The sequence below is a fragment of the Nothobranchius furzeri genome, chromosome 10 (genome assembly GCF_043380555.1).
Source record: "Nothobranchius furzeri strain GRZ-AD chromosome 10, NfurGRZ-RIMD1, whole genome shotgun sequence".
Classification (NCBI taxonomy): Eukaryota; Metazoa; Chordata; class Actinopteri; order Cyprinodontiformes; family Nothobranchiidae; genus Nothobranchius; species Nothobranchius furzeri.
In genome coordinates, this window is record NC_091750.1 from 65,613,639 (window position 1) to 65,640,743 (window position 27,105).

Consider the following 27,105-nt stretch of genomic DNA (forward strand, 5'->3'; position numbering starts at 1 on the left):
GTTTGTGTATGACTGTATATGTCAGGTGGGGCCTTTGACTCCTCCCCTCTCCTGGGACCTCCTTTGATGATATAGATCTTCGTCTCCCCTCCCACTGCCACACCTGGTGTGGGGTGTGGTGCCATGGTCTGCCTGAGTGTTCGTGGCTCCTGGGTCAGGGGGTTTAAGATTTGGCATCTGCTTGATCAATCCCGGTGGGGTCTGGGTTCCTGGGCTCTGCTGGGTCCCCGGCGGGGGGGGGGGGGGGGGGTCGCTGGGTCCGGGCTTGGCCGGCTAGGGGGTGGGAGGTGGCGGGCGGGCCTGTGGGCTTGCCGCTGATATCTCCCGGGACTCTGCCGGCTGCTGGTTGTGGCCCCCCGGGGCGATCCTCTGCGCCTCTCAAGGGGGGCGGGGGCCTTTCTGGTTGCAGTCCCCTTGGGGTTCCTATGTTCTGGGGCAGCACCTGGATCTCATGGGACTTGGAGCTCCCCCCGTCTCCTACACATCTTTGGGGGCAGATCTGTGGTCCCTCACACTCTCTATTGGACGCTCCTTTAGAGAAACCTTACATAATAAACAAGCGCGCGTACACACACAGGTGCTCTCAAAAGTATGGACTTGGGCACGTTCAACACTTGTCTTAAAGCTGTCGTTGCCACTAAATGCACTATGATTTATTATCGTGTGATTGTTCGGTTAAACAATGTTGATTTTATATTTCATCATCAGGTTGACCCAGTGATAGCTTGCTCCTGATGTATTGTGTGTCCCATTTTTTTCTGCTCTTCTCTTTCTGCAGGTCTAGAAGCAGACTCTTGTTCATTATTGTTTATTTTTGTGGAACCCCCCTCTCTCTCTCTTCCCACCGTTTGTCTTTTCTTTCTCTTTCACCTCTGTCTCCGTGTCTGGTCGTAATTACAAAGCATTCAAAAACAATAACAATAAAGTTTTAAGTATCAGGCGTGACATTAAAAGCAGACGCTTTGATGCTCCACCTGAGAATAAATCTGTAAGGCTTGTTACCAGCATTCAGACATCAATTCTGCTTGCTTCATAGCCAGACAGGACACGGTTAAAAAAATAATTAAAAAAATCCTGACCAACCACCTGATTTTTAACATTCTCTGTAGTTGACAGGATTGAACTACCTTCTGCCAAACTTGAATCGTATGGGTCAACCTAGGGGTCCCCACCTTCACCAAACGACACATCGGAACCTTGTCCACTATTACAGCTTGGAGAGGGAATCGATGCGACAGGTTAATCCTGTATGCTTCATTACACCTTGGATAGGACCCTAGAGTACTACCCTAGGGTACTATTCGAGTCATGTAAGAGTAATTTCCGAGATAAGGATGACCCAACTGAGTTCCCTTTTCTTTGGGGAGTTGAAGGGTGGTATATTTAACCCTTTGCTTCCGGCCCACGAGATAAGTCTAGAAACCCATTTGTCCCATTCCCTGAATTGTTGATTAATTACTTCTACAGGCAAGATCCTACAAAGGTAATCTACGGAGCATGTCAATCTTAATTGCGCATATCCTAGAGCTATAGCTCAAAAAGTGGGATCAATGGCCATCTGCATCGGGTAGCTTTTGTGCTTGCAGAGATTGGCTCATATTTTATCTGACAGCTCAGAGTTCCCAGGTTAGACATATTCCCAAATATTTAATTTAGTCATTTTCCCAGTTACTTTAAATTTATTACATAAAGCTGCAGAAGCAGTATAGTGTGTTTTTAGGATATTAACTAACCACATAATTTTCCCCAAATTAGCTCACTAAAAAAAACTCCGGCTTCCCCAAGCAGATGTGTCATCAAGGAACATTGCAACCTTCTGTTTGACTCCTGACAATGCAATACCCTTGTAATTTTGATTTGCCTTATTGTTTCTATGAATAAATCAAAGAGAAGTGGAGAGATTGCACAACCCTGCTTAGTCACGTTCAAGAGCAAAGGCCTCATACAGGTCACCATTTAGGTTAATACAGGCCAAAGGTCAATCATAGAGCGCTTGTATTACTTTAATAAATGTATTCTGGAAGCCAAACTTCCCCAGAACTTTATATAGAAGGGACCACCTGACAGAGTCGAAAGCTTGCTTGGCATCAAGGATGCCTTACTAGAATCAATTGAGTTTTGATTTGTTGTATTTGGCCTGATGTGTGTGGTAATCTCATGTTTGTAGCAAATAAAACCCATCTGGTCTAGATTCAAAGAGTCTGGAATAAAACCTGTCTGCTCTAGATTAATAGGGTCTGGAATAAAACCTTTCTAGTCCAGATTAATGCAGTTGGGTAACAATTTCTCCAGTCTTCAAGCAAGAGTAGAGGAAAACCATTTAAAATCGAGATTGAGAACAGTGATTGGTCAATCCTTGTCTGTTCTTCCCATCTTTCTGGGGTAATCTCTCTTTTGTAGGACATCTTCAGTAACATTGGGATTAATTCTGCCTTCAGGCCACGGTACCACTTTTCATTGCAATTTTTATTTTATAATTTTTATTTATTTTTAATACAATTTTTTTTATTTTTGCAGAGACAACAGAGTGATGCATTCTGGGTTGAAATAAAATGCAGGAACTCTCCGCCAGTCACAAATCACTTCGAGCAGGGCGGAGGCATTTCTGGAGCCAATCAGAGAGCAGGATAGACGTGGGGGGAGGAGCGTACAAACCACGCGTCCTTTCATAAATGAAGGAAAAGCTAGGTAGCTTTTTGTAACCTGCCCCTCTAATTATTTAAACTTCGCAGAGACACGGTAAGAGTTATTATTAAAAGGAACCATCTGCTTTTCTGTGTTTATAATATTAGAGAGTGTGTATTTTTTGCACGCATGCTGCTAAATTGTTTACTGTTGTTCCTCGGTACCACCAACAGTTAGCTAACTGCCACCGGTGATATTTGTATGTAGCATTAAAGCATCAAAATCCCTTTTGTAATTGTCTCATCAGATAAGTAAAATGAAAATGTCCGAATCAACTGTTAGTTTGCACATCTTCTGCCCCAGGATGAGGTGCTAGGTTAATTTGACTTGCACTAAATCTTAAATATTACCTCGAGATAACCGCTTATCTGAGGATCTGATGGCATTGGTGTCCCTTTTATATGCTTCCTGCGCCTGCATTGTCTGTCTCGAGCTAAAACTGAGAGTTGTCTCCAGCAGTGATTGAGCCATCATGTCTGACAAGAAGGCAGTGATTAAGAATGCAGACATGTCTGAAGAAATGCAGCAGGATGCAGTGGACTGTGCCATGCAGGCCATGGAGAAGTACAACATTGAGAAGGATATTGCTGCCTATGTCAAAAAGGTATAATACTACTTTAAATGGACAAGACTGATGAACCGCTTTAGGTTTTCTTAACTCTTATTTCTTCTGCAGGAGTTTGACAAGAAGTACAACCCCACATGGCACTGCATTGTTGGGAGGAACTTTGGCAGCTATGTGACACATGAAACTAAACATTTCATCTACTTCTACCTGGGTCAAGTGGCTATTCTGCTGTTCAAGTCGGGCTGAAACCTCGCATCTGTGCCACATTGTGTATTTGATGCCGCCCTTGTGCAGACATGCCTACCTCCTGGTTTCCTGCTCACTTCAGTTACGTTGTGCCATCTGCAACATTTACATCGATGGACGGTGCTTTAGTTTAGCCATGTCTAGACTGGTGACTCATCTTTCATTCAAATGCTACAATAATGCTGATTCTGATAGCTTTTAGCTAGCATTCATATGCAGCATCAGTTATGACTTATATTCTGGATTTGTGTTTTTGTTTGCTGCATCATGCAAGCCTGTCAAGTTATTTCATATAATTATTTTTTGTAAAGTAACTTATTTTCATTGCATTAAAATAAGCAACAGGTTTTTGTCAAATGCCTTTTTTCTGACAACTAAGTGACTGAAAAATACTAAGACTGTTGCTAAACTTAATAAAAACAGTGACTTGTTAAGAGATTTGGAGGTCTGTACGTGCTTGAACATTCCCAGTTGTTTGCAATGTAGCTGAAACATAAACTCTATTGTGATTTTTTTTTTTAACAATCATTAGTTCCAACATGTTGCGCACAAACTAAAAAAGATTAAATTGGTTAAAAATGTCAGTTTTTTTATGGTTCTGTTTTTGTATGCAGGAATGGTGCACAAAATAAAAATTCACTTCAAGAAAAGCATTAACCAACTGATCGCAGAGTTGCATGTTTTTCCCAGCTCTTTAAAGACATGTTTTTCTAAAATGTAGGGCAAGAAACCAGCTAAATTAAAAGAAATATTAAATGTGTAATGTGAGGATAGAAATGCGCATCTAACAATTTCCTTTATTCTGCTGCTCCAACAGACCAAAATAGAAGAGTGCTAATGCCACTTCGGATTAATAGTAAAATGTCTTCAGGGGCTCCCTTTGCTCTCCAACAGCTTTCAATCTCCTCAACAGGTAGTCCGTTCCAACCAGGGGTGATTCCAGCATGGGACATTATGGGGTTCTGGGCACCCAGTTGTCTGATAGTGTTCTTTGTTTTGCCAGTGGAGGACGCAAGATCCCCATCCTTTCAAGGCATGTTTAAGAAAAGTTTAGAAAAAGTGTCTACTAAGAAACTCTTGCAAAGGTCTGACAAAAACATACAGTATCAAAAGTACTGTGATTCATTTTGGTTATTGGTTACTTAACCAAAAACAAGTGGATAATTAGAGGTGCTGGCACTCAATTTAGGATTGCTTCAGCACCCATCTTGTAAAGAGAATCAGTGTTGTGACTCTAGTCCATTGTTCATGTCAACACCAGGTACTTATAGGAGTCAGGATTCAAAGCTTTATTGTCATATGTGATGAAGGAGATGTGTTTCCCTGCACTGTAAAATTCTGATTTGGCTGCCCACACCAGGTCACAAATTCATCACACATAAAAATACACAGGTTAAAAGGGAAATATATATATATATATATATATATATATATATATATATATATATATATATATATATACCTCGTCTGGCTTCAGCTAGAAATAAAATTGGATGTTTTGTTTCTCAAAGTTGGATACAGCCTTCTATCTGTAGGGGACAGTAACGTGCGCGAGACCACTAGAAAGGAAAGGCAACTAAACTATTTCCGGTGGATAGAAAGCATGGCGGTTTCCGCTCCTGTCGGGTTGTCTTCCCCGGCTTTTTGCCGCCGAGCTGTCCCTCCTTACCCCTCGGTGGCTTTGTCCGCCGAAGCCGCTCCGTTTACTCCCTTATTGGCGGACAGGTCACATCTCGAGGGCCTGTCCGACGCGGAGGAGCAGTTTTCCCGCTGTGCAGCGAAGCTCCGAGCCCTGCGAACCGATTCTAACCAGCTGAGAGAGGAGCTCAACCAGCTGTTCGACCAGCTGCTGTCCGAGAATTACAACAGAACATTTGACCCCGTTGTCAACATCCGGTCTGAGGTACACCTGCGGGCTTCTCGGTATTATCGTAGATTAATTATTGCGGTGTGTGTGGTCGTTCTGAGTTTCTGTTTTAATTCCAGGATGTGTGTGTTCTCCTCAAACATGTCTGCACTCTGGTACCACTGAGTCAAGAACATTTAGTTGCCAAATTCTGCCAGCTTGTACACCATCTCCTGAATCAACTAAAGGTAACAGATTTGCAGGAAAAATCCCAGAACTCAACTGAGAAAATTTCACTATGCAGTTATTATTATTATTTTTGTGCGTTTTAAGCTAATTTTGGACGAGCACACTCTGGATGTGTTGGTGAAATATACTTCAGTTGCTTTGAAAGAATGCAGCACGTGGACACACTCCGATGTCCTCCTGGCCATCTCCACAGTCGTGTATGGGAATGGATTTCAGTGCCACCAGGTAGATGTTACTACTAAGTGCTGTGAGAGTTTGTATAATCTTCTTCCAAGTGTTTGACGTGAATCCTCTCATTCACAGTTTGTGAGCAACTTACTGTGTGAAGACGGAGTTCTTCTGCAGTACAGTTCTCCATGTCAGCCGAATATTGAGTTACGGCGAGTTGCCCTCACTTGCATGGCCAACATCTGTCTTAGGTGGGCATCATCAGTCATCAGTAGTTATATTTTGCATTAAAAAAATCTTCATTGTTTTCTTTATTGGTAACGCTCTGAAATGGTCACCTGTAGGATTCCTGGTCAGCAACCTTTGGATGATCGGTACAGAAGTGCTTGTTTTGGGGTCTTCCTCAAAACGCTGCATTCTCCCAAACCTCCTGACACAGACGACCTCTTTTACTGCATGGTACCAATACGTTTAGTGCTCCAAGAGTTAAAATGCAAAAACAAAAATCTGTTAAATTAACAGTTTTTGTCACTTTTGTTGTCCGTGCAGGTAATCCAAGCTGCACTAAAGGGACTCCAGTGCTGTCTTTCTGCTGGAAAGTGGACGTTTGGAGGAGGAGACATGCTTGGATCTCTACTGGCTGCTCTTAAGGTGGAAAACTTTCACATTTTTCATAATATGCGATATTCATCATGGTCAAACTCCCCTTCTTGGAGGCTTACATCTGTTTTTCCACAGAGGGTCATGTTCCAGGGAACTCCGGGTATAAGTGTGGAGTGGCCAGCCGTGCTTTACCCAGCGCCTCTGTCCCAGTATGAAGGTGTCCCAGTGAAAAAAACTGCTGAACCACAGAAACCTTCAGAAACGCCAAAAGATTCCAATGTGGCTGGAAAAGCTGCAGGAGTAAGGAGAGCTTTGTCTGTGTCGTTATCAAACAAAAGCCCACTTTCATTGATTTATTATGACATTCTTTTTATTTTTCTAAGAAAAAGAAGAGGAAATCTAAGGGGAAAGGCAAGAAGTCGAAGGCCGAGGATGGCGTGGATGACGGAGAGGAGAAGGAGGAGGCGGCTGCTCATCAGAAAGGAGGAGATGGAGGCAGAGATGAGAGGGAGACGTCATCTAAGCTCTCTGCTTCGTTTCTCTACCCATCCTGGAAGCTGAACAGTTCAGACTCTGAGTATTCTGATGCAGAGGGAAATGCACAAACCAAGTTAAGGTACAAAGGACCATTTCCAAGCATACAAAGGTTTGGATAAAGCCTTAAACTGCAGTTTTTTGCCGTTTTTAGACTCTATCACGGCCGCGTGCGCCAGGCTGCGCTGCACTGCATGCTAGCAGTGGTAAAAGCTGTAGAGAAGAGGACCTTATATGGATACTGGTCCTCCTTCATCCCTGACTCCCCCACTGGGGGGCCGCCTCCTTTAACCCTCCTCACAATTATACTCAAGGACCCCTTGCCAAAGGTAGATCACAGCACATGTTACAGTTCTCATCCATATTTTTGACATGTGACATGAGACGAGTGATTTCTCTCCTTTCAGGTGCGGCTGTGTGCACTTCAGGTGTTGTCGGCCATATTGGACAGCTCCCGTCAGTTCTTGGCTGTGGCCGAGGACACGACGTCTCCTCGTACATCTTACACCCCTTTCTCCCTCACGCTGGCTACTGCCATCAGGGAGCTGCACCGCTCTCTGAGTCTGGCTCTTGTGGCTGAGACCTCCCCTCAAACACTCACACAGGTCATAAAGGTACAATGTTGCTCTTTTTTTTTATTTCTATGTCCATCAGCAAATGATCAACCTTCACTTTGAGCTTCTGTGTTTTTAGTGTCTTGCCTTCCTGGTGTCCAACGCTCCCTATCATCGTCTCAGACCCGGTCTGCTCGGCCAGCTCTGGAAGCAGATCCGTCCTTACGTGCGCCACAGAGGCATGTGCATTGTCCTCAGAAATGAACGCTGTCCTCGCAAAGTTTGTTTCTGATTGCTGAACTGCCCCGCCTTTTAGATGCGACTGTGCGCGTGTCGGTGTTGACGCTGTACGGGGCTTTGGTGACAACTCAGGCCCCCCTCCCGGAGGTGCAGCTTCTCCTCCAGCAGCCAGAAGAAAGTGGCTGCAGCGTCCCTGGATCGTTCACACCACAGGACTCGTCTCTCAGCTGGAGACAAAGAAGTGGCACAGCCTCGCCTGCTCGCGCTCCCGCAGCGTCCTCCCAGCAGAGCTCGTGCACTCAGTCCCCACGCCTCCCACAAACACCTGGAGAGGGGGAGTCGTCCCCACCGTGGCTGCTGCAGCTGTGTGTGCTGCTGGTGACTCAGCCCAGGGAGAACCAATCAGACAGTGAGGGAGCGGGAGGGGGGTCTGCGTTGGAGCCCCCTCCTGTTCGACTAGCGGCTCTGCAGGTGAGCGACAGTGAGGCCTAGCTTTCTCTCAGGGATTTTTAAAAAAATATATCAAACAGCATCTCGATTAGATTGTGTTGCAAAAGACTCTCAGCTGCTGCAGCGTGAAAATTTAGCGCATTAATGCCAAGTTTGATTAGCCGCAGCAGCCATGTTGATGCTAAAAGTTAAATTGTTGTAGCTGATCGTTGAGGGAAACCTTCAGCAGAAAGGTTGAAGTGGTTTTATATTTCCTCCTGTGTGTTGACACACTTTCCCCAGGTCCTCTCATACCTGGTGCGTGGTTACTTCTCTCTGACCCAGTCGAGCATGGGCGACATCGGACAGGTGAGCGCTCGCTGTCTGGGGGAGACGGACTCCTCCATACAATTACATGGAGCGAAGGTAATGCCCTCCACTTCCTGCGTGAGCATAAATAAAATACTGTAGTGAAATGCTTAGAGGTGGCACAAGCACTTAAAATGTAACGCGCTGCTTTTTAGCTTCTAGAAGAGTTTGGGACAGGAGTTATTCTGCAGTATAGAGCAGAGAGCAACATTCCAGAAAGCTCAAGAATTCCCGTGTACCAAGTAAGCTTCCCGTTACTTTTACAGAAATGCATTTAAGTCGTTGTGTTCTTTAACTTTTCATGTGTTCCTACACAATTTTAACAGATTACCATTAATGCTAAAGAAAAGCAAGACAGTCCTCGCTAAAGTGATGCTTTTGCACGATGTAGGTGGTGCAGTTCTGGTCAGAGGTGCTGAGCGGCCCACTGAACCGAGCGCTGCAGAATGAACAAGATCCCGTCCTGCAGGCGAGCGCCTGCGACACCCTGGCCTCCATCCTGCCGCAGGCCTTCGCTCAGCTTCCTGTCAGTCTTCTCCTCTCATCCTCGTCTGTGTGTTCTCCAAGGTCTTCATAGATTTGTTCTTCTGGTTTTAAGGACAAAACTCAGCTGATGTGCATCACCATGCTGCTCGGGCTGACTTACGTCGAGAACTATCTGGTGAAGATGGCAGCCGTCCGAGCTTTGGGAGTCTACGTCCTGTTCCCTTGTTTGAGAGAGGTAGAGATGTCTGATTAAAATGATGTAGAGGAAAGTTGCCATTAATCCAAACTGTCTCTTCAGGATGTGATGTTTGTGGCGGATACTGCAAACATTATCCTCGCTGCCATCGAGGATCGATCGCGCAACGTGCGCTCCAAGGCAGCGTGGTCGCTGGCAAATCTCACAGACACGCTCATCGTCAACATGTAAGAGCAAACGGGTGTGCAGTGGGTTAACGGGATTATAGATTTGGTAATAAACTGGGTGAAATCGAGAGTTAAAGCGCTGAAACGTGAAGTCGGATTGTGCATTTTTGCTTTAATTGGAATAAAAAATAATGAAACCTACAGTAACGAGAGCTAAATACACTGCCAATTAATTCTCTTAGAATGGTTTCATTTGATGTGTTTTTAATCAGGGTGTTAGGCTTTCACTAAATGAGCTCAGTCTGTCTGTAATGGGGGCATCTCCTGTTTTTCATCAGGCAGAGTGTCGGTGTGGATTTCCAAGAGGAGTTATCCGACATGCTTCTGCTCAAGATGCTGCAGGCCGCCACTCAGGCGTCTACCGACAAAGACAAGGTGAGACCGTTCCCAGAAGACGACACGAACATTTGTTTTTTATCTGTTGTAAACCGTCTGAACCATCTCCAGGTCAAGTCTAATGCGGTGCGAGTGCTCGGAAATCTGCTCCATTTCCTGCGTGACAGTCAGATGACGCGGTCTGCGTTCCAGCGACCGTTGGAGGACGCGGTCCGTGCTCTGATCAGAACGGTCCTGTCGGACGCTACGATGAAGGTCAGATGGAACGCGTGTTACGCGTTGGGGAACGCTTTCAGAAACCCCACTTTGCCCCTCGGTGAGCATTAAGGTGCATCGATGTTTTGAATGTTGCTTAAGTCAAATTTAACTCTTGTTTTTTTGTTTTTTTTTAACAGATTCGGCCCCGTGGTCTCACGATGCGTTCTCTGCCCTCTGCCACGTCGTCACTTCCTGTGAGAACTTCAAAGTCCGGATTAAATCTGCTGCTGCCCTCGCGGTTCCAGCTCGTCGGGACTGCTACGGAGACGCCAAACGCTTCGGATGCATTTGGCACTCGCTGGCGATGGCGCTGGAGAACAGCGAGGACACAAACGACTTCCTAGAGTACCGCTACAGCGCCAGCCTGCGACACACACTCTCACAAGCTCTTCTGCACCTGCTGAGCGTCAGTGAGTTGCAGGACATGCCCGTCCTGTCCACATCGCTGGCTGGGGAAGAGGGTAGGGGCATCAAAGTCCATCTGCTCAAGTATCTTAAAGAAAGCGAAGGAGGAGGAGAAAAGGATGAAGAAGCAGAGGGAGAGCGGAACTCGTCAGGGACCGGCTGTCCCCCACAGCAGAGGATTGCTGGTGTGCAGCAGACGCTGGTCAGACTTAAAGAGCTAAAGCCTGGAGGGGAGGGGGTGTCGGAGGAGAGAGGAAAGGAAATGGTGATCCTTTTTCTGGAGGATCTTTTAAAAATGTGTGAAGAGTTTTAGTTTTTGTTGTAAACATGTTTCAGATCTGAGCTTCGTTATTAGTAATGTGGCAGTGTGAGCGTCCTGTCACAGCGTCCCGATTGATCATGCGCCCTGGCTACTTGGCCAAGGGGATGTCCCTTTGGCTGACTGGTTGGTGCGTATGACTCTCACCCGGGAGTCTGGGGATCGAATCCCGCCTGGACCCTCGTTTCTCCGCCTTTCCACAGTAAATAAGTAAATTCATTTATAAAGCACTTATCACAGAGATAGAATCACAAAGTGCTTCACATAGATCAAAACTAAATAAAACAAAGTCATAAAATCAAAATGCTCTCAAAACAGAATCGATTAACATCAGGAAAAAATAAAGTCTTAAAATTATAACATTTCATAAACGGATGAAAGATTAAAAAATTTGAGTTAAATAAGAAAATAAAAGGTTTAGTTAAAAGCAGCTTTACATAAAAGGGTCTTTAGCTGTGTTTTAAAAGTGTCCAGACTCAATGCTGCGTAAGGATAAAGGAAGATCATTCCAGAGTCGGGGTGCAGCAGTCTGGAAGGAGCGATCACCTCGACTTTTATATCTGGTCTTTGGAACTTCTAGAAGATTCTGGTGTGCGGACCTGAGGGCTCGGGTTGGAGCATAAGGCTTTTAACAGCTCAGTAATATAGGGAGGAGCTTGACCATGTAGAGCATTGGAAGTTATAGTCAGGATTCTAAAATGAACTCTAAAGTTAGCAGGTAACCAGCGCAGAGACGCCAGAATAGGAGTGATGTGAGCTCTTCTGTTTGCTCCAGTTAAGAGCCTCGCTGCAGAGTTCTGGACCACCTGAAGACGGTCAAGGGCTTTTTGGTTAAAACATGTGAAGAGTGTGTTACAGTAATCTAGACGGGAGGAGATGAAGGCATGGAGAACCATTTCAAGTTCATGTTTTGACTCCAACCTTCACAGTTTGGAGATGTTCCTTAAGTGATCAAAACGGTTTCGGACCAACGTTTTTGAGTGACCTTCAAGAAACATTGATTGGTAAAAAATAACACCCAAATTCCTTAAGGCTGTCTTGTCTTATTAGTAACCCTAACTGAACGTAAACTGTTTTTTGTATCAAAATGACAACAATCCAAACAATCAGTGTGTTGAGACCTGGTTTGTGGCACTGCTACATAAAGTGGAGACTGAACACAAGTGGGAATTAGGATTTATATAATCAGAGGACCACGCAGGCAAAGGCCTCAGTGAATCACTGATCGGTGTTCGAGCAGGACATAACCACACGCTGCAATTAAGGGCTGTATACAGCCAGGCCAATGAGACACAGAGGGGTATACAAATTAGAAGACCCCAAAAACAGGAATGGCTTTGCAGTTTGAGGTCACACTACACTATGCTGGTATTTGCCAGAACATCCAACATTTTTCACTAATTCACTCGAAACTCACAACAGACGTGAAAGCTATGCAGCACTGTTCAGCATGCCTAATTTGGTACTGGGTCTTTGTTAGTGTGGGTAGGCTTATTTATGGAGTGGGACACAGACCTATATGTGATAGACAATGGCCTGCTGTCATCAATTAGGTATGCAGACAGGCAGTTCCTGGAGGATGAAAGAATTAATACATTTAACTGGTCTCTATGTTCGCCTTTCCAGTAGCGCATCCTTGGAACATCATGATTAGGTCCTTTCAGCACCACCAGATTGTTTAAACATGCACTGCTCAAGACAACCATAAACTGAACAAGAGTCCCTTCCAAACATGGACGAGCTCACTGAGGCTGTCATCTTAATAGACTTGGTCTGGGTTTAACAAAAATTAAAATGGCATTAAAATGAAACAAAAGCTGCATTGGGTTTTAAAGCCATTGTGCCTTGATCATCAGTATGTGTGTGTACATTAGACTTAAACCTGTAAAATGCTTATATGGTAAGCATTTTTTGTATTCAGTCGTGTTGTAACAATGTTTACCAATAAATCATATTGTTGGAAAGCTTGATTAATTAACTTTCATATTAATTTCTTTGTTTAGGTTTTATTACGTTTAACAATGATTGCAGTATCGCATTTAAACCACCAGATGGCAGTAGCGTTAAAATGGATTTATCCAGTGACCCGGATGTTGATTAGGGCTGCGTGGATCCGGACCACGCTGCTGGTAACGCTACGGCTATGGACACATTTGAGTTGTTTCGTAAACTCGGAGCTGGAGCGAAATTTGATTTGAAGAGATTTGGTCAAGACGCCGCTCGGTTTAAGGTAAGTTTAGTTGCAGAAGCTAATAAAACAAAGAAAACAGCGGCAACACTAGCTCCTGCTGATGTTGGCTAACAGCGACCCTATTGTTATTTATTGTTGTTTAGGGGTATACTACAGCATAATTCCTTAAATTGTGAGAGTGGCACTTGAGTATACATCGCTTTTGTTCTGTCCTTCTGTAGGTGTCCAGATCTCAGGGAGAGGAAAACACTTCTGATCGTCTTTCTGTGATCGACTACTTTGGTGCAGGATCAGCTAATGGAGCCCAGAGTGATGAAGAAGGGAGCGGAGATAACGAAAAAGGGGGCAGAAGGAAGCGCAAAGAGGAGGTGAAAGATGTAAAGCTGAAGAAGAAACGGGCTAAAAGAAATCAGGGAGAACTGGAAGGTAAAGACAACATCCAGAGAGCATTTTTGGAGCCCTGATGAAGCAAAAGTTGTCATAAAATCTGGTGAAATATGATTCAGTGGTTATGTTTATTCTTTGTAACTCACTGGATGTGGCTGTCTAAATTAATGTTTTTCTCTTGTTCTTGTGTTTCACTCAAGCTGGTGGCAGACAGCCGAACAAAGAAAGCTCCGTCACGTGGACGTCCTCGCTGGAGGAAAACCAAAGTGATGGGAAAGAGAAGTCCTCGTTGAGGAGGCTGAAACACCTACATCAGGAAAAGGTTTTCACAAAAGAAGTTGTTGCTTTGACATTGAACATTCTGTGCTCTACACACTCTAAACTTCTCTCTGTTTTTTTTTTTTTTTTTTTACCATTAAGGTGAATCGTATTCGCACCGAACACCGTATCAACGTGCACGGCTGCGACGTCCCTGACCCCGTGTGTACGTTTGAGGAGCTGCAATCGGAGTATCATCTCAACCCGTGTATTCTCCAGAACCTCAAAGATGCGGGACTGAACGCTCCAACGCCGATCCAGATGCAGGCGATACCTCTCATGATGCATGTGAGGACACACGCACACGTTTGTCAGCCTGTGAACAGAGCTCAGCTTTTCGAGAAGGGTTTCTCATGCCCTTGTTTATGGCCCAGGGTCGGGAGCTCTTGGCGTGCGCTCCGACGGGATCAGGAAAAACGCTGGCGTTCTCACTCCCTCTACTAGCGCACCTTCAGCAGCCTGCAAATCTGGGCTTCAGAGCCCTGATCATCTCCCCGACCAGAGAACTGGCCAGCCAGGTGAGACTGTTGCAACATCAGTTAGAAACGTGTATTTTTAAAACGTAACAAGAACATTTTTAGGCAGTTTGAAATGAAAGAGTGGGTTTTTTTATGTTCTTAAAGCGTAAAAACGTCTCGTTCTGATCAGACCTACAGAGAACTGCTCCGCTTGTCAGAGGGAGTTGGCTTCAGGGTTCACATCATTGATAAAGCTTCCCTCGCTGCCAAGAAATATGGACCCCAGTCAAACAAGAAATACGGTTAATTAAAGCAAACATCTTCATTTGAATTAAAGCGTGAAATCTTGCTTTTCCTCACTGTATAAATCCTGTTTCTGTGTGTAGATATTCTTGTCAGCACTCCAAACAGACTCATCTACCTTCTGAAGCAGGATCCTCCCGCTGTCGACCTCAGCAGGTAACATTTGCTTTGCTCTCTTCTTTTTTGTTATCCTAATTTTTTCACCGACGTTGTTTTGCTGCCCAGCGTGGAGTGGCTGGTGGTGGACGAGTCCGATAAGCTGTTTGAGGGCGGTAAGACGGGCTTCAGAGAGCAGCTGGCCACGGTTTTTCTCGCCTGCTCCGGAGCAAAGGTGCGCAGAGCTTTCTTCAGCGCCACGTGCACGTCGGAGGTGGAACAGTGGTGCCGACTCAACCTGGACAACCTGGTTTCTGTCAACATTGGCCACAGGTGAGCCCTCACCAGTATGAGCGCTTCTGGTGTGGGTTTGTTTCATATCTTCGGTGTTGTTCTGCAGGAACACGGCGGTGGAGACGGTGGAACAAGAGCTGCTTTTTGTCGGAACGGAGAACGGGAAGCTCGTTGCCGTGAGGGACATCATTAAAAAAGTAAAACGGGTGGAAGAGTTTTGGTTTTTAAGCTTTTCTCAGGTGAAACAAAGATGTGTTTGCTTTGTTTTCAGGGTTTCCTGCCTCCCATGCTGGTGTTTGTTCAGTCTATAGAACGAGCTCGGGAGCTCTTCCATGAGCTGGTTTACGAAGGCATCAACGTTGACGTGATCCACGCCGAGCGTACGCAGCAGCAGGTGCAGCTAGACGCCAGTCGCTCACCATTAGGGTTATATGTGATGACCTTTGTGTTATTGGTGTCCTCTTCTGTCTCAGAGGGACAACGTGGTGAACAGCTTCCGCTCCGGTAAGATTTGGGTGTTGATCTGCACGGCTCTGCTCGCCAGAGGAATCGACTTCAAAGGAGTGAACCTCGTGCTGAATTACGACTTTCCCACCAGCTCTGTGGAGTACATTCACCGAATCGGTTCGTCGAGGAAACAAACGGCAGTTTTGTGAAAAAAGACCGAAACGTTGATGTTCCGTTTCACAGATTTTTACTCCAGTTTTGACATTTTCTTACGTAGTAAATTATAATAATTTCCAAATGATGACTCGAAACAAAAATCGAGGGAAGTCAGAGTACCAGAACATTTATTTTTCCTCATTTATTGTCTCTCTGTTTATTTTCAGGTCGCACTGGCAGAGCGGGACATCGGGGCAAGGCCATCACCTTGTTCACAGAGAACGACAAGCCGCTGCTTCGCAGGTAAAAAACACGAACTCATAAACATGTACGAGTTGTTTTTGTGCATCTCTGCCCTCTACAGAATATCTGACTTGAGTTTAGGTGTGGGCATTTATGTTTTTCACCTTATATTGGTTCATCGGAGCGGGACAGGGCACATTAACTCATTCGCTGCCAGCGTTCCTCACCGTTTTTACTGTTTTTTTAAGAGTGACAGAACGTTGTGTGCTAGCATGATGTCGACGCCAAAACTACCAAAACAAAGCGGAGACTCGCCTCTTACATCAGGAAGAATCAGCGCGTTTCGAGCGTTATCCGTTCTTTTATAATCTGTTGTTGAATTGTGATCGGCAGAAGCTTTTCCGGTTCGTGCCTCACTTTTTTTTACAGCAGCGGCTCAAAACGATCTAACATGGATTTTCTGCTGCCTGATCACGTGACGTGTGACGAATGCGGGTGAAGATCGGCTTTAGAGCTGGGATGTTTGTTCTCACGGTGCGGGGGCTCGTTCCAACGCCCACACAGTAAAAACATAGTCGTCATTGGCAGTGAATGAGTTAATACATTAAAAAAATAAACTTTTTTACCTTATTGTCTGTTTCTCATCTAAACAGCATAGCTAATGTCATAAAACAAGCTGGCTGTCCAGTACCGGACTACATGATAGGCTTCAAGAAAATACACAGGTACGAACCTAAAACCCTTTACCTTTTATTAAACTCCACCCAGTTCCATATTGGTTTAACTCTGGACTTACTTCCTCCTGCAAGCCTTAGCTCCTGCAGAGCTTATCTTTTGTTGCGCTGATGGCCCATTTACCGAAATGTACCATTGCACATTGCCACATTTGCGTTTGCATTTGCTCCGATTCATCAGATGAGGTATCAGTGACCTGGAGAAACACTGAAACCTCTCCTCCATCAGAGTCTGCTTCGTCCATTTTCTGAAGCATGGCCGGAGCCTGTTGCGCGTTGAGGTTCCTCCTGTGTGGCTGTGATCCAGAAGCCATCATGCTGTGCGTTCTGAGAAATGCCAAGAAGAAATGACTTTCCCTCATGGAGACCTCTGCTTTTATACACATTCAGTGATGCAAAAATCCTCCACCCGGGTTTACCCTGGCTTACAAATGCAAATCATGTTGCCCTTGCAGAACCAACTAGACCTGTCCGGCGTTCTAAGCTGAGTGAACGGGGTAGAAGGGCCTTGGTCAGGAAGGTGACCAAGACCCCGATGGTCACTCTGTCAGAGCTCCAGCATTGCTCTGTGGAGAGAGGAGAACCTTCCAGAAGGACATCCATCTCTGTAGCAATCCACCAATCAGGCCTGTATGGTAGCGTGCCCAGGCGGAAGCCACTCTTATGTAAAAGACACACGACAGCCTGCCTGGAGTTTGCTCAAAGGCACCTTATGGGCTCTCAGACCATGAGAAACTAAATCCTCTGGTCTGATGAGACAAAAATTGAACTCTTTTGAGAATTTTGGAGAAAATACCATCCCTACAGTGAAGCATAGTGGTGGCAGCAAAAAAAGTGGAAAAACTGGTTTTACCTGGCTTGCAATTGTAAACATCAAGCCCTGGCAGAACCCCCCACCCCCCGTTTAGTGGCTCATCAGCAAAACAAAAGGAAGACAATTGAGCAAGCCAGGGACGCCTGGAGCCTGATTTTGCACTAATTTGCGCGGGCTCAGTAAATCTAGTGTTAATCATCACTTTTGTTTTTAGCAAAGTAAAGCGAAGGCTTGAGAAGAAACCTCCCAGGAGAACCACCATTTGCACGACTCCTCGCTTTCTGATGAAGAAAAAGGGCAAAGAGCAGAAAACCGGACAAAAGCGAGCAGCGAGTGGGACGCAGAAAGGAGAGGCTGAAGCTCCACAGCAGCAGAGAGCGCTTAAGAAGAGGAAAGGAGGAGCAGGACCACTCACAGAAGCAACGCAGAAGATGGTGTCAGGAGTTAAAGCTAAAAAGTAAAGAAAGTTTGTGTCTAACTTAGAAAATCTGCCTTATTGGTTAATAAATCTGTCTCTTTTTATCAGGAAAAAGGGGACACGAAAGAGGGACGGAAGAACAGTGGTACAAACAGACCACTAAGAAGATGAATATGGACTTTGGTCTTTAATTTAATCAAAATTCAACAGTTTATTATTTTCACATTTGTACTTTGTCGGAGTAAAAATAAACTGTTATGTTACTTATAGCTTTTAAAAACATGGTTGTCATTTTCTTTAAAAAAAAAAACATTAAAAATACTAAAACATTTATGTGAATGGTAAAAAAAACAATATTCATATTGGAAACAGGGACAGACCAGAAGTTGAGGTGGTCACCCAAATATCAGGAAATAACACTCCCCATGGCCGAGCCGGTCGTGTTGATGTGACCTGTGTGGGGGTGCATGCTGCTGCTGTAACACCGGTAATGATATTATGATCATGGAATTTTGCTTAATAAATTGGGCTTGAGTACCTGACCCTTTTGTCCGAAGAGCACAAACTGCCCTTTTTCCGGTCTTCCTTCAGGTTTTACCGTCCAAAATTGTCAAGCATGTCACTGATGGGAGGGTCATTTCTGGTTTTGGTTCTTGTTTTTCTGGTGAATCTGTTGACAACTTTAGCTCTGTATGTGCCTCCTTTTTTAAATTTGAGCACCCACCCCTTGAAAGGTCTGCACAAAACGGGGTCGGAAAACTACGTAAGCAACTTTCCACGCAAACTTTGGGATTTATGAAAGAAAACTTAGCAGAAAAATGTGCACAACTTTAAGTTGACTAAGGAACTTGCTTACGCACATTTTAGACATGGAGAGCACCTGCAGTGCTGCTGCTGAGAAGGATAAAATTATGAAATCCTGCAGCATTTTGTACTGCTTCGTTTTCACACAGAACACGGCTTAAAGTTGCGCACATTTTTCCGCTAAGTTTTCTTTCATAAATCCCAAAGTTTGCGTGGAAAGTTGCTTACGCAGTTTCCGACCCCGTTTTGTGCGTAAGCAAGCCCCTGGTCTCAACCGTGAGAGTTGGCAGCCCTGGTTTACGTAATCATACTACATTCCAGTTGTTGGCGGTAGCGTGCCAAAATGTTTCAGACCAACCGCCGTTAAACATGAAGAAAAGCTAACGCATGCGTACTGATCCATCTTATCGCATCGCGAGAGGGATTTGAAATCTCGCCCTTGCATTATACTGCTGGAAACCCCGTCCTTTCTTCCTTTTCTCAACATGGCACCGAAGGTGAAGAAGGAAGGTTCGTTAATCTACTATTTATATGTTAATAAATCGGACAATGTACTTGTATTGCAACGCAAGTATTCAAAATACTGGTTCAGTATAAACCCACAGGGGTTTGAATAGTGTCAGTATGTGGCTGGCTGCTCTACAAAAAGCTATTTATCTTAATGGATGCGGCACGTACAAAATGTGAGTTAAGCTAACGTTAGCACTGATGATGCCGACAAAACGTGGTCTACACCCAGCTCGTCAATCTATGTACTCATTATATTGTTTTTTATTAAAAAAGCGTTTCTTATTACACTTTCCACGTACTCGTTTGGCTGTTTGTTTGAAGAATGTATGATTGTAAACCTTTGCTAGCTGCGTAGCTATACTATGAGAGACTTTGAGCGTTAGTATATTTTTTCAGTACACTTTGGCTTTGGGAAGTGAGAATCGAGCTAACTTTTAGGATTCCATGTAAACCTTTTTTCGAATGATAGAACAAGACGGTAATTTAGAGTCACATTTTAGCAGTCAGACTTGATTATGTAGTGTCCCAGGACTTAATACGTGATATCTTGAGCATCTACGCATTTTTGTGTTCTCCAAAGATCATTTATGACTTAAAGTTGATGTGTTACGTTGTGTGCTGCTTAAGGACTGAGTGGATTTTATGTGTTGTAGCTGTCCCTGCCAAGACTGAGGCCAAGTCAAAGGCTCTGAAGGCCAAAAAGGCTGTACTTAAAGGTGTACACAGCCAGAAGAAAAAGAAGATCAGGACTTCTCCCACCTTCCGTCGCCCCAAAACCCTCCGTCTCCGCAGACAGCCCAAGTATCCTCGCAAGAGTGCTCCTCGTAGGAACAAGTGAGTTACAGGCACCTGGGAAAGTGTTGAATTTGGTGCACGTGATGGTCAAAGCGATCAAAGTATGACACAGTCTGATTCCAACTTTATAAACTACTGATGCACCTGCAGTTCACCTTTACTGTTGTTAGTCTAGAAAAGGTCTCTCTAGTCTTAATTTAGGCTGTACTAATGACGTGCTTCCACACGTTTCTTTCTTAGGCTGGATCACTATGCCATCATCAAGTTCCCTTTGACAACAGAGTCTGCTATGAAAAAGATTGAAGATAACAACACGCTTGTGTTCATCGTGGATGTCAAAGCTAACAAACATCAGATCAAACACGCTGTCAAGAAGCTGTATGATATTGATGTCGCCAAAGTCAACACACTCATCAGGTAAGCTGTCTGGAGCCGGGCTGAAGTGGATGTAGCTTTCATTCAAAATGCCCAAGTGAAGAGTCCCGTCACTTTAGTTTTTGTGCTTTTATTCGCTCAAGTGTAGGTTCCAATTCAGTCCAGCTTTTAATGTGAGGTGTCGAGGTATTAATGTTCCAGGAATATTTCTGATTACGTTTTGTTGCTTTAACTTGTCAGGCCTGACGGCGAGAAGAAGGCGTACGTTCGTCTCGCACCAGATTATGATGCGTTGGATGTTGCAAACAAGGTAAGCATTTCCAGGTCTACTGAGAAATTAAACTGGATTTACAATATGTGCATATGATGTAAACTTTTTTTTTGTCTGACTGCCTGTGATGCTTTCAAAGGAACCACTGATGCCAAACAAGTCTCATGTGGATGTGTTTATGTTGCTAATCAACATCAACTAAATTATGTCCTTTTTGTCTTTGCAGATTGGCATCATCTAAACTGTGGCTGACAAAACTTGTGGAAAATAAATATTTGTAAAAATGTACCATCTCCTTGTGTTTGAGAACTTTATTTCCTACCTGGTAACCCATAACAGTTTTATCAGATTACATTCAGACAATTTGTCCCATATTGTTTGACCAAAACTTGGGACAAAAAGGCCATTCTCAACCAGAAGTGGCTAGAACACAGAACACTTTATTCTGTACTTAATGAAGAAAGTGGCATTTTAGCATAAAACATGTATCTTGCAGGAATTAACTGAAATGGTATTGAGCTGAGGCATGTTAGACGACTAGTTCACTGGTATAACTTGAAACCACAAAGTATCTCTACAGATCTAAATGACCACTTTAATATTTAAAGATACCAATTGTTTACCATACTTGAGATTAAAAACCTTTTGAGTTTCTAGTTCTAGATTAAAAAGTCTATAAAACACGAATGCGTGTAGCATATTGCCCTTTGGTCACAGCAGCCTGTCGGTTATGAGAGGAAGGTTCGGACCGTGCCTTTAACCAGACCTCTGCAGATAGGGCACTTCCTCAGGGAGGGTGCACACTCTTTGCACACCACCAGATGTCCACAAGGGATGAAGACGATGTTGACCTCTTTGTCCATACACACCTTGCAGGTGCGCTCCTCCTGCAGGCGGCGCAGCTGCTCCTCCATGGGTAGGTCTGAAAAACATTTTAGTCAAAATCGGAAATCAATAGACAAATTAAGATTTTACATAAATGTTCTACAGCCTAAGTCACACTAAGTTGATTTCCATGCACAATTAAACCAAACATCTTAAGTACCAAAACCAACTTGGATGTAGAAATATGAACTTAATTGTGCTCCTATACCTGAAAGATCTTGGCTCGGTGAAGAAGCTTCATTTGACTGAGCTAAAAGGGGAAAAAAAACATGAACATCACGCCAAAAACAAAAGGGGGGTGGGGTGGGAGAACCCCGAATAAATGAATGATGGCAGTATTTCTACTGCTCTTATCAGTTTTACTGAACTACTTCATCTACAAACATAAAAATCCCTTTGAAACCAACTAACCTAGAAAATATAAAATACATACTGTGTCTTTTCTGTAGAAAGCTCTCTGACAACACTTGTGATGACAAAGGCATACCCATGAGGTCTCTGAGCAGATGGACGTCGTTTTTCTGGATCCAGTTGCGGAACACCTCAGCAGCGGCGTTTCCTTTAGTGAGAACGAGCTCGATCAGCCTGGCAGTTTGCTGCTGAGCCGAAGTCTGCGCCATCAGACCGCTGTATTCCTCTGCAGCTGTTGCGAGGAACAGGTTACCCATAAGGACACTTCTCACCACCACTGAATTCAGGAGCAACAATTCTTAAATGAAAAACATACATAACACATTCTGCTCCCTTAGATGCTCCAACACCGGCTCGACACTCTTCAGACGCTGGACCAAAGCCGCCTGGTGTCTCTTGACAAAAGTGAACCCATCTGAAACAGAAGAGGTTAAATTAATTCCCGTTTAGAGAGACTGGGGTACATTTGTACAGACGACGCACCTGACGCCATCGCTTCTGCCAACATCTCTCGCTCCTCTTCCCTCTTCTGGTCTTCAGCGCTCAGCAGGTCTGAGACCAGCTCCTGGACGGTTCTGTAGTTCTCCCCACTCGTCAGGATCTTGCTCTGGACCGTTTGCTTGACTAGACTCCGCTCAAAGCCCATCTCTAAAGCAGACTTAATGACGGGGGTGTTCATCATGACGGCGTCCTCAGACCGCTCCTCGCCTGGACCCAGGTGCACCACTGGAAACAAACAGGTGGAGGCTCACTGTTACTCCCACTTGTTCGTTTTAAACTAAAATCTCAGTTTTGACTCAATCATGGAAATTTCGGCCAACTTTTAGATTTTTGGCCGTTCTTTAACTCACCAGGAGGATCCATGAACTCTCTGGAGTTGTCTCCATTTGTTAAAAGCTGTCAGGAAAAAAAATAAAATAAAACAGGAGAGCTAAATATCTGAGCGTAATTTATTTGTGGACAAAAAGTAAAAATCAAAAGACCTCAGAAGCGTAGTTTCCGCTCACCTGCTCAAACAACCGAGGAAATCGAGCCTGGATCTGGTGAACGAACTCTTGTCCTTTTTCCTGAAGCAAATATTCACACCTGAAATTCACCAGAGATAAGGAAATGTGATCAATCATGGGTCAAAGTCAGGGACGGATCACAGACAGAACATGTGGAAAAAGAAGTAATTCAATTTACCGAGGAAACCATTTTGCATGTTCCACCCATGGATCGTCTCCAGACTCCCAGCACCGCAGGCCTCCGTCGCAACAGAAACACTTCACATCATCGTTTCTCCCTTTGGCACAGGGACAAAAACACCCAAAGAAGCTTTGTGTGATGAGAGGTTTAGGGTTAAAGCAAAAAGTTTAAACATAATAAAAAAATGATCTGTTTACTTTTAGTTTCTCTGCTGGAGTTTTTAAACGATCATACAGTCACATTTGAATCAGCTAAATGGTAAACGGCCTGTATTTGATATAGCGCCTTCTAGAGTCCTGGAACCCCTCAAGGCGCTTTACAACACAATCAGTCATTCACCCATTCACACACTGGTGGGGATGAGCTACGATGTAGCCACAGCTGCTCTGGGGCGCACTGACAGGGGCGAGGCTGCCGAGCACAGGCGCCACCGGTCCCTCCGACCACCACCAGCAGGCAACGTGGGTTAAGTGTCTTGCCCAAGGACACAACGACGGTGACAAACTGAGCGGGGCTCGAACTTGCAACCTTCCGATTACAGGGCGAGCACTTAACTCCTGTGCCACCGTTGCCCACGCTGTAACGTTATATTTGCAATCAAACCCATAAAAACAAACAAGAAGGAGTTTCTACAGGAAATGACATCAGCTAAAATAAATATTGCTCTGGAGTAGAAGGTTTGTGGTTTTATTAACACATAGTTGATTTATTGTTGTATTTTAACAGAATAAAGTTGTTTTTTATTAAAGTTAAATATTATTGTGAAGCCTCATTCAGCCAATGGGCGAGCAAGTCTAGCTTAAAACACCAATATAGGGCTGATAAAATCGATGTTGCTGATCTATAGAAGTAACACGGTAGCATTTATGCTTTATTTGAGGAAAAAAATAAGATTTTGTCCTTCAAACTTTCTTTAAGAGCACATCAAAATCACCTCATTTAGAAATGATGGAGCTAACAGTCGTTTGGGTCAAATTTAGACAATGTTTGTAATCTGTGAAATTCCTGAGTTATAGCATCAAGCTAACTCCCAAAGCCATCCATGCACTTTTTGATCTCGTCCGTACCCACATAGTAGAATCCGGCTTTCGCCAGCTGTTCAGGCCGCACGGGAATACGAGAAGGCCAGTTGACAAACGTCAACAACCTCTCCTCGCTCTGCTGCATGGATGGGTTGGACACGTTGGTGAGAGTAGGTGCTCCAGCAGAGATCTGAGGCGTTACTCCTAAATTGGCGGTTGCTGCAGCACCGGCCAGGGACACGTTGTCGGCTCTGTCCCCACGAATGAAGCGGCAGTTTGGGTAATGCCTCTGGTGCTCAGACACAGCTCTGTCGCCCGGCTCCCAGTTACTCAGCTACAAACAAAAGCACAAACCTCAGTCGTGCATCGTTCAACACATGCCTCATCGTGGTAGTAACGTAAAAACACATACGTGTCCACCGCAGCTAAAGCAGGCCACTCTGTCCCCTTGGCCTAGGTAGTAGAAACCTGCCTTGGCGAGCTCTGCAGGAGTGATGATAGTGAGCGTCCAGGAGTGAAAGGAGTCCAGGCGGTCCTGCTCTCTACGCATGCTGGGATTATGGCACGTTGGTCTCTGGTGGGACATGTCCTCTACGCCGCGGGAGGTCAGCGGGCTGGAGGGAGGAGGCACAGTGAATGCTGTGCTTAAGAAACCTACTGCCTCTTCGCTTTGGCCTGCTGAGGGGTTAGGAGCAGCCGGGCCTGGACCAGAAAGCTGACAAAGGAAGAAACTAATCAGGTGATGTTGTAACAAAGACTCCTTATATGTTTCAGAAGGAATCTTACTGGTAGAGCCGGGGCGATGCGGAGGGGAGAAAAGGCTGAATGAGAGGACGAGAGCAGATTGGTGGTAGATGGGAGGCTCTGGATGAAGGAGCAATTTGGAGAGAGCTGTTTGTGTTTCTCAGAGGGACAGTCGCCAGCCAGCCAGCCCTCGGCCGTCACGTTGCACCGGAAACACTGCACGCGGTCGCCCACGCCGGTGTAGAACCAACCCGCTCTCGCCAGACTCCTCTCTGTGACGGGAGACGAAGGGAATCGAGCAAAAGTGGAAATTCTGAAGAGCTCTGCAAAATAAAAACGGCACGTGTGAGATTTAAACAGAACAGATGATGCAAACCAATGAAACGCTCATACCTGAAGAGTTGTCATACTGGAGGTCTGGCGGGGGCCCGCTGCGGCACAGAGACAACAAGAACGGGTTGCTTTGGAGTTTAACGAGAGTTTCCATTGATAGGTTTTTAAGGATGGTACAAAATAAGAGATGTCCTTTACAGGGAGAGGGGTTTGAGAAAACCCGAGGTCTGTTCTCACTCAGACACACACGCGCTCACTCGCCACACTCAAAGTGAAACCAAGTCAAGAGTCGACAAACAAAAGGCACAGAAGAGGGGATTTTGTGGCAAGCCTGTGAAAAAGAAAGCAAGATCCCATGAAGAACGAAGAAGAAATTACCAGTCCAGCTACCGTCGCGATCACATGACATGACTCTCAAAATGTTCACCACATGACTACGTGCTTCTCAGCGACAAGCATGAATGCAGAATTACATGAACTTGAGAATATTTTCTGTAACAGTGAATATAACAAAACACTGCCATAAAACAGATCATCTACTTAAATCCAGTGACTAACCTATGGATTTAATCCTCGTGGGATCAGGACGCATCAGGGTCGGATCAACCAGGATCAGCAACGACGAAGATTTACAAACGACATGTCTAACCCCTCAGAGTTTCACATTTGGAGGGAATTTATGCATAAAAAACTTCAAACCACTCAAGCATCCATATACAGACCTGGGACTACAGGTCCTTCTCAAAAAATTAGCATTTTGTGATAAAGTTCATTATTGTCTGTAATGCACTGATAAACATTAGACTTTCATATATATTAGATTCATTACACACAACTGAAGAAGTTCAAGCCCTTTATTGTTTCTAATATTGATGATTTTGGCGTACAGCTCATGAAAACCCAAAATTCCTATCTCAAAAAATTAGCGTATTTCATCTGACCAATAAAAGAAAAGTGTTTTTAATACAAAAAAAAGTCAACCTTCAAATACTTATATTCAGGTATGCACTCAATACTTGGTCGGGAATCCTTTTGCAGAAATGACCGCTTCGACGCGGCGTGGCATGGAGGCAATCAGCCTGTGGCACTGCTGAGGTGTTATGGAGGCCCAGGATGCTTCGATAGCGGCCTTAAGCTCATCCAGAGTGTTGGGTCTTGCGTCTCTCAACTTCCTCTTCACAATATCCCACAGATTCTCTATGGGGTTCAGGTCAGGAGAGTTGGGAGGCCAACTGAGCACAGTAATACCATGGTCAGTAAACCATTCACCAGTGGTTTTGGCACTGTGAGCAGGTGCCAGGTCGTACTGAAAAATGAAATCTTCATCTCCATAAAGCTTTTCAGCAGATGGAAGCATGAAGTGCTCCAAAATCTCCTGATAGCTAGCTGCATTGACCCTGCCCTTGATAAAACACAGTGGACCAACACCAGCAGCTGACATGGCACCCCAGACCATCACTGATTGTGGGTACTCGACACTGGACTTCAGGCATTTTGGCATTTCCCTCTGCCCAGTTTTCCTCCAGACTCTGGCACCTTGATTTTCGAATGACATGCAAAACTTGCTTTCATCCGAAAAAAGTACTTTGGACCACAGAGCAACAGTCCAGTGCTGCTTCTCTGTAGCCCAGGTCAGGCGCTCCTGCCGCTGTTTCTGGTTCAAAAGTGGCTTTAACTGGGGAATGCGGCACCCGTAGCCCATTTCCTGCACACGCCTGTACACGGTGGCTCTGGATGCTTCTACTCCAGACTCAGTCCACTGCTTCCACAGGTCCCCCAAGGTCTGGAATCGGTCCTTCTCCACAATCTTCCTCAGGGTCCGGTCACATCTTCTCGTTGTGCAGCGTTTTCTGCCACACTTTGTCCTTCCCACAGACTTCCCACTGAGGTACCTTGATACAGCACTCTGGGAACAGCCTATTTATTCAGAAATTTCTTTCTGTGTCTTACCCTCTTGCTTGAGGGTGTCAATGATGGCCTTCTGGACAGCAGTCAAGTCGGCAGTCTTACCCATGATTGCGGTTTAGAGTAATGAACCAGACTGGGAGTTTTTAAAAGCCTCAGGAATCTTTTGCAGGTGTTTAGAGTTAATTAGTTGTTTAAGATGATTAGGTTAATAGCTCGTTTAGAGAACCTTTTCATGATATGCTAATTTTTTGAGATAGGAATTTTGGGTTTTCATGAGCTGTA

The 27,105-nt window shown here is 44.8% G+C and overlaps 5 protein-coding genes and 1 non-coding gene across 9 annotated transcripts; 5 read left to right on the forward strand and 1 right to left on the reverse strand.

Annotated features, from left to right (window-relative positions):
- The first annotated feature begins 500 nt into the window (after positions 1-500).
- Positions 501-3,937, forward strand: dynll2b (dynein, light chain, LC8-type 2b). 2 transcript variants are annotated; one of them, XM_015961739.3, is made up of 3 exons: positions 501-2,739; positions 3,142-3,289; positions 3,362-3,937. In XM_015961739.3, exons 2-3 carry the CDS (start codon positions 3,158-3,160, stop codon positions 3,497-3,499), a joined length of 270 nt encoding a protein of 89 aa, XP_015817225.1. In that variant the 5' UTR covers positions 501-2,739; positions 3,142-3,157; the 3' UTR covers positions 3,500-3,937. The 2 variants fall into 2 exon arrangements, with proteins under 2 accessions (XP_015817225.1, XP_015817224.1); XM_015961738.3 differs by having other exon boundaries at positions 514-2,739; positions 3,145-3,289.
- Positions 3,938-5,083: 1,146 nt separating this feature from the next.
- Positions 5,084-10,940, forward strand: heatr6 (HEAT repeat containing 6). The gene is made up of 20 exons (XM_015961740.3): positions 5,084-5,402; positions 5,486-5,593; positions 5,679-5,819; positions 5,898-6,013; positions 6,107-6,221; positions 6,312-6,413; positions 6,501-6,665; positions 6,749-6,981; positions 7,054-7,228; positions 7,307-7,513; positions 7,593-7,692; positions 7,770-8,164; positions 8,426-8,548; positions 8,647-8,733; positions 8,883-9,017; positions 9,090-9,212; positions 9,276-9,400; positions 9,679-9,775; positions 9,848-10,052; positions 10,132-10,940. Exons 1-20 carry the CDS (start codon positions 5,103-5,105, stop codon positions 10,710-10,712), a joined length of 3,633 nt encoding a protein of 1,210 aa, XP_015817226.3. The 5' UTR covers positions 5,084-5,102; the 3' UTR covers positions 10,713-10,940.
- A 1,849-nt stretch (positions 10,941-12,789) lies between these two features.
- Positions 12,790-17,843, forward strand: ddx52 (DEAD (Asp-Glu-Ala-Asp) box polypeptide 52). The gene is made up of 15 exons (XM_015961742.3): positions 12,790-12,948; positions 13,131-13,335; positions 13,497-13,618; positions 13,717-13,902; positions 13,989-14,132; positions 14,263-14,374; positions 14,459-14,531; positions 14,601-14,804; positions 14,872-14,962; positions 15,037-15,159; positions 15,239-15,389; positions 15,596-15,671; positions 16,265-16,336; positions 17,374-17,616; positions 17,686-17,843. Exons 1-15 carry the CDS (start codon positions 12,862-12,864, stop codon positions 17,738-17,740), a joined length of 1,944 nt encoding a protein of 647 aa, XP_015817228.3. The 5' UTR covers positions 12,790-12,861; the 3' UTR covers positions 17,741-17,843.
- A 904-nt stretch (positions 17,844-18,747) lies between these two features.
- Positions 18,748-20,620, forward strand: rpl23a (ribosomal protein L23a). Its single transcript, XM_015961745.3, has 5 exons — positions 18,748-18,891; positions 19,545-19,725; positions 19,927-20,103; positions 20,302-20,371; positions 20,559-20,620. The coding sequence occupies exons 1-5, from the start codon at positions 18,867-18,869 to the stop codon at positions 20,571-20,573; spliced, it is 468 nt and encodes a 155-aa protein (XP_015817231.1). The 5' UTR covers positions 18,748-18,866; the 3' UTR covers positions 20,574-20,620.
- LOC129152568 (small nucleolar RNA SNORD42) lies at positions 20,419-20,486 on the forward strand. Its single transcript, XR_008559149.2, has one exon. It is a non-coding gene; the product is annotated as a small nucleolar RNA SNORD42 (small nucleolar RNA).
- Positions 20,621-20,628: 8 nt separating the features above from the next.
- birc2 (baculoviral IAP repeat containing 2) lies at positions 20,629-25,694 on the reverse strand. 3 transcript variants are annotated; one of them, XM_070555389.1, is made up of 13 exons: positions 25,474-25,694; positions 24,976-25,246; positions 24,625-24,905; positions 24,251-24,553; positions 23,884-24,172; positions 22,814-22,913; positions 22,636-22,714; positions 22,480-22,525; positions 22,112-22,354; positions 21,945-22,043; positions 21,651-21,860; positions 21,426-21,467; positions 20,629-21,254 (listed from the first exon to the last, which is right to left on the reverse strand). In XM_070555389.1, the coding sequence occupies exons 2-13, from the start codon at positions 25,067-25,069 to the stop codon at positions 21,061-21,063; spliced, it is 1,980 nt and encodes a 659-aa protein (XP_070411490.1). In that variant the 5' UTR covers positions 25,070-25,246; positions 25,474-25,694; the 3' UTR covers positions 20,629-21,060. The 3 variants fall into 3 exon arrangements, with proteins under 3 accessions (XP_070411490.1, XP_015817230.1, XP_070411489.1); XM_015961744.3 differs by lacking the exon at positions 25,474-25,694 and having other exon boundaries at positions 21,705-21,860; positions 24,976-25,301; XM_070555388.1 differs by lacking the exon at positions 25,474-25,694 and having other exon boundaries at positions 24,976-25,301.
- Positions 25,695-27,105: the final 1,411 nt, after the last annotated feature.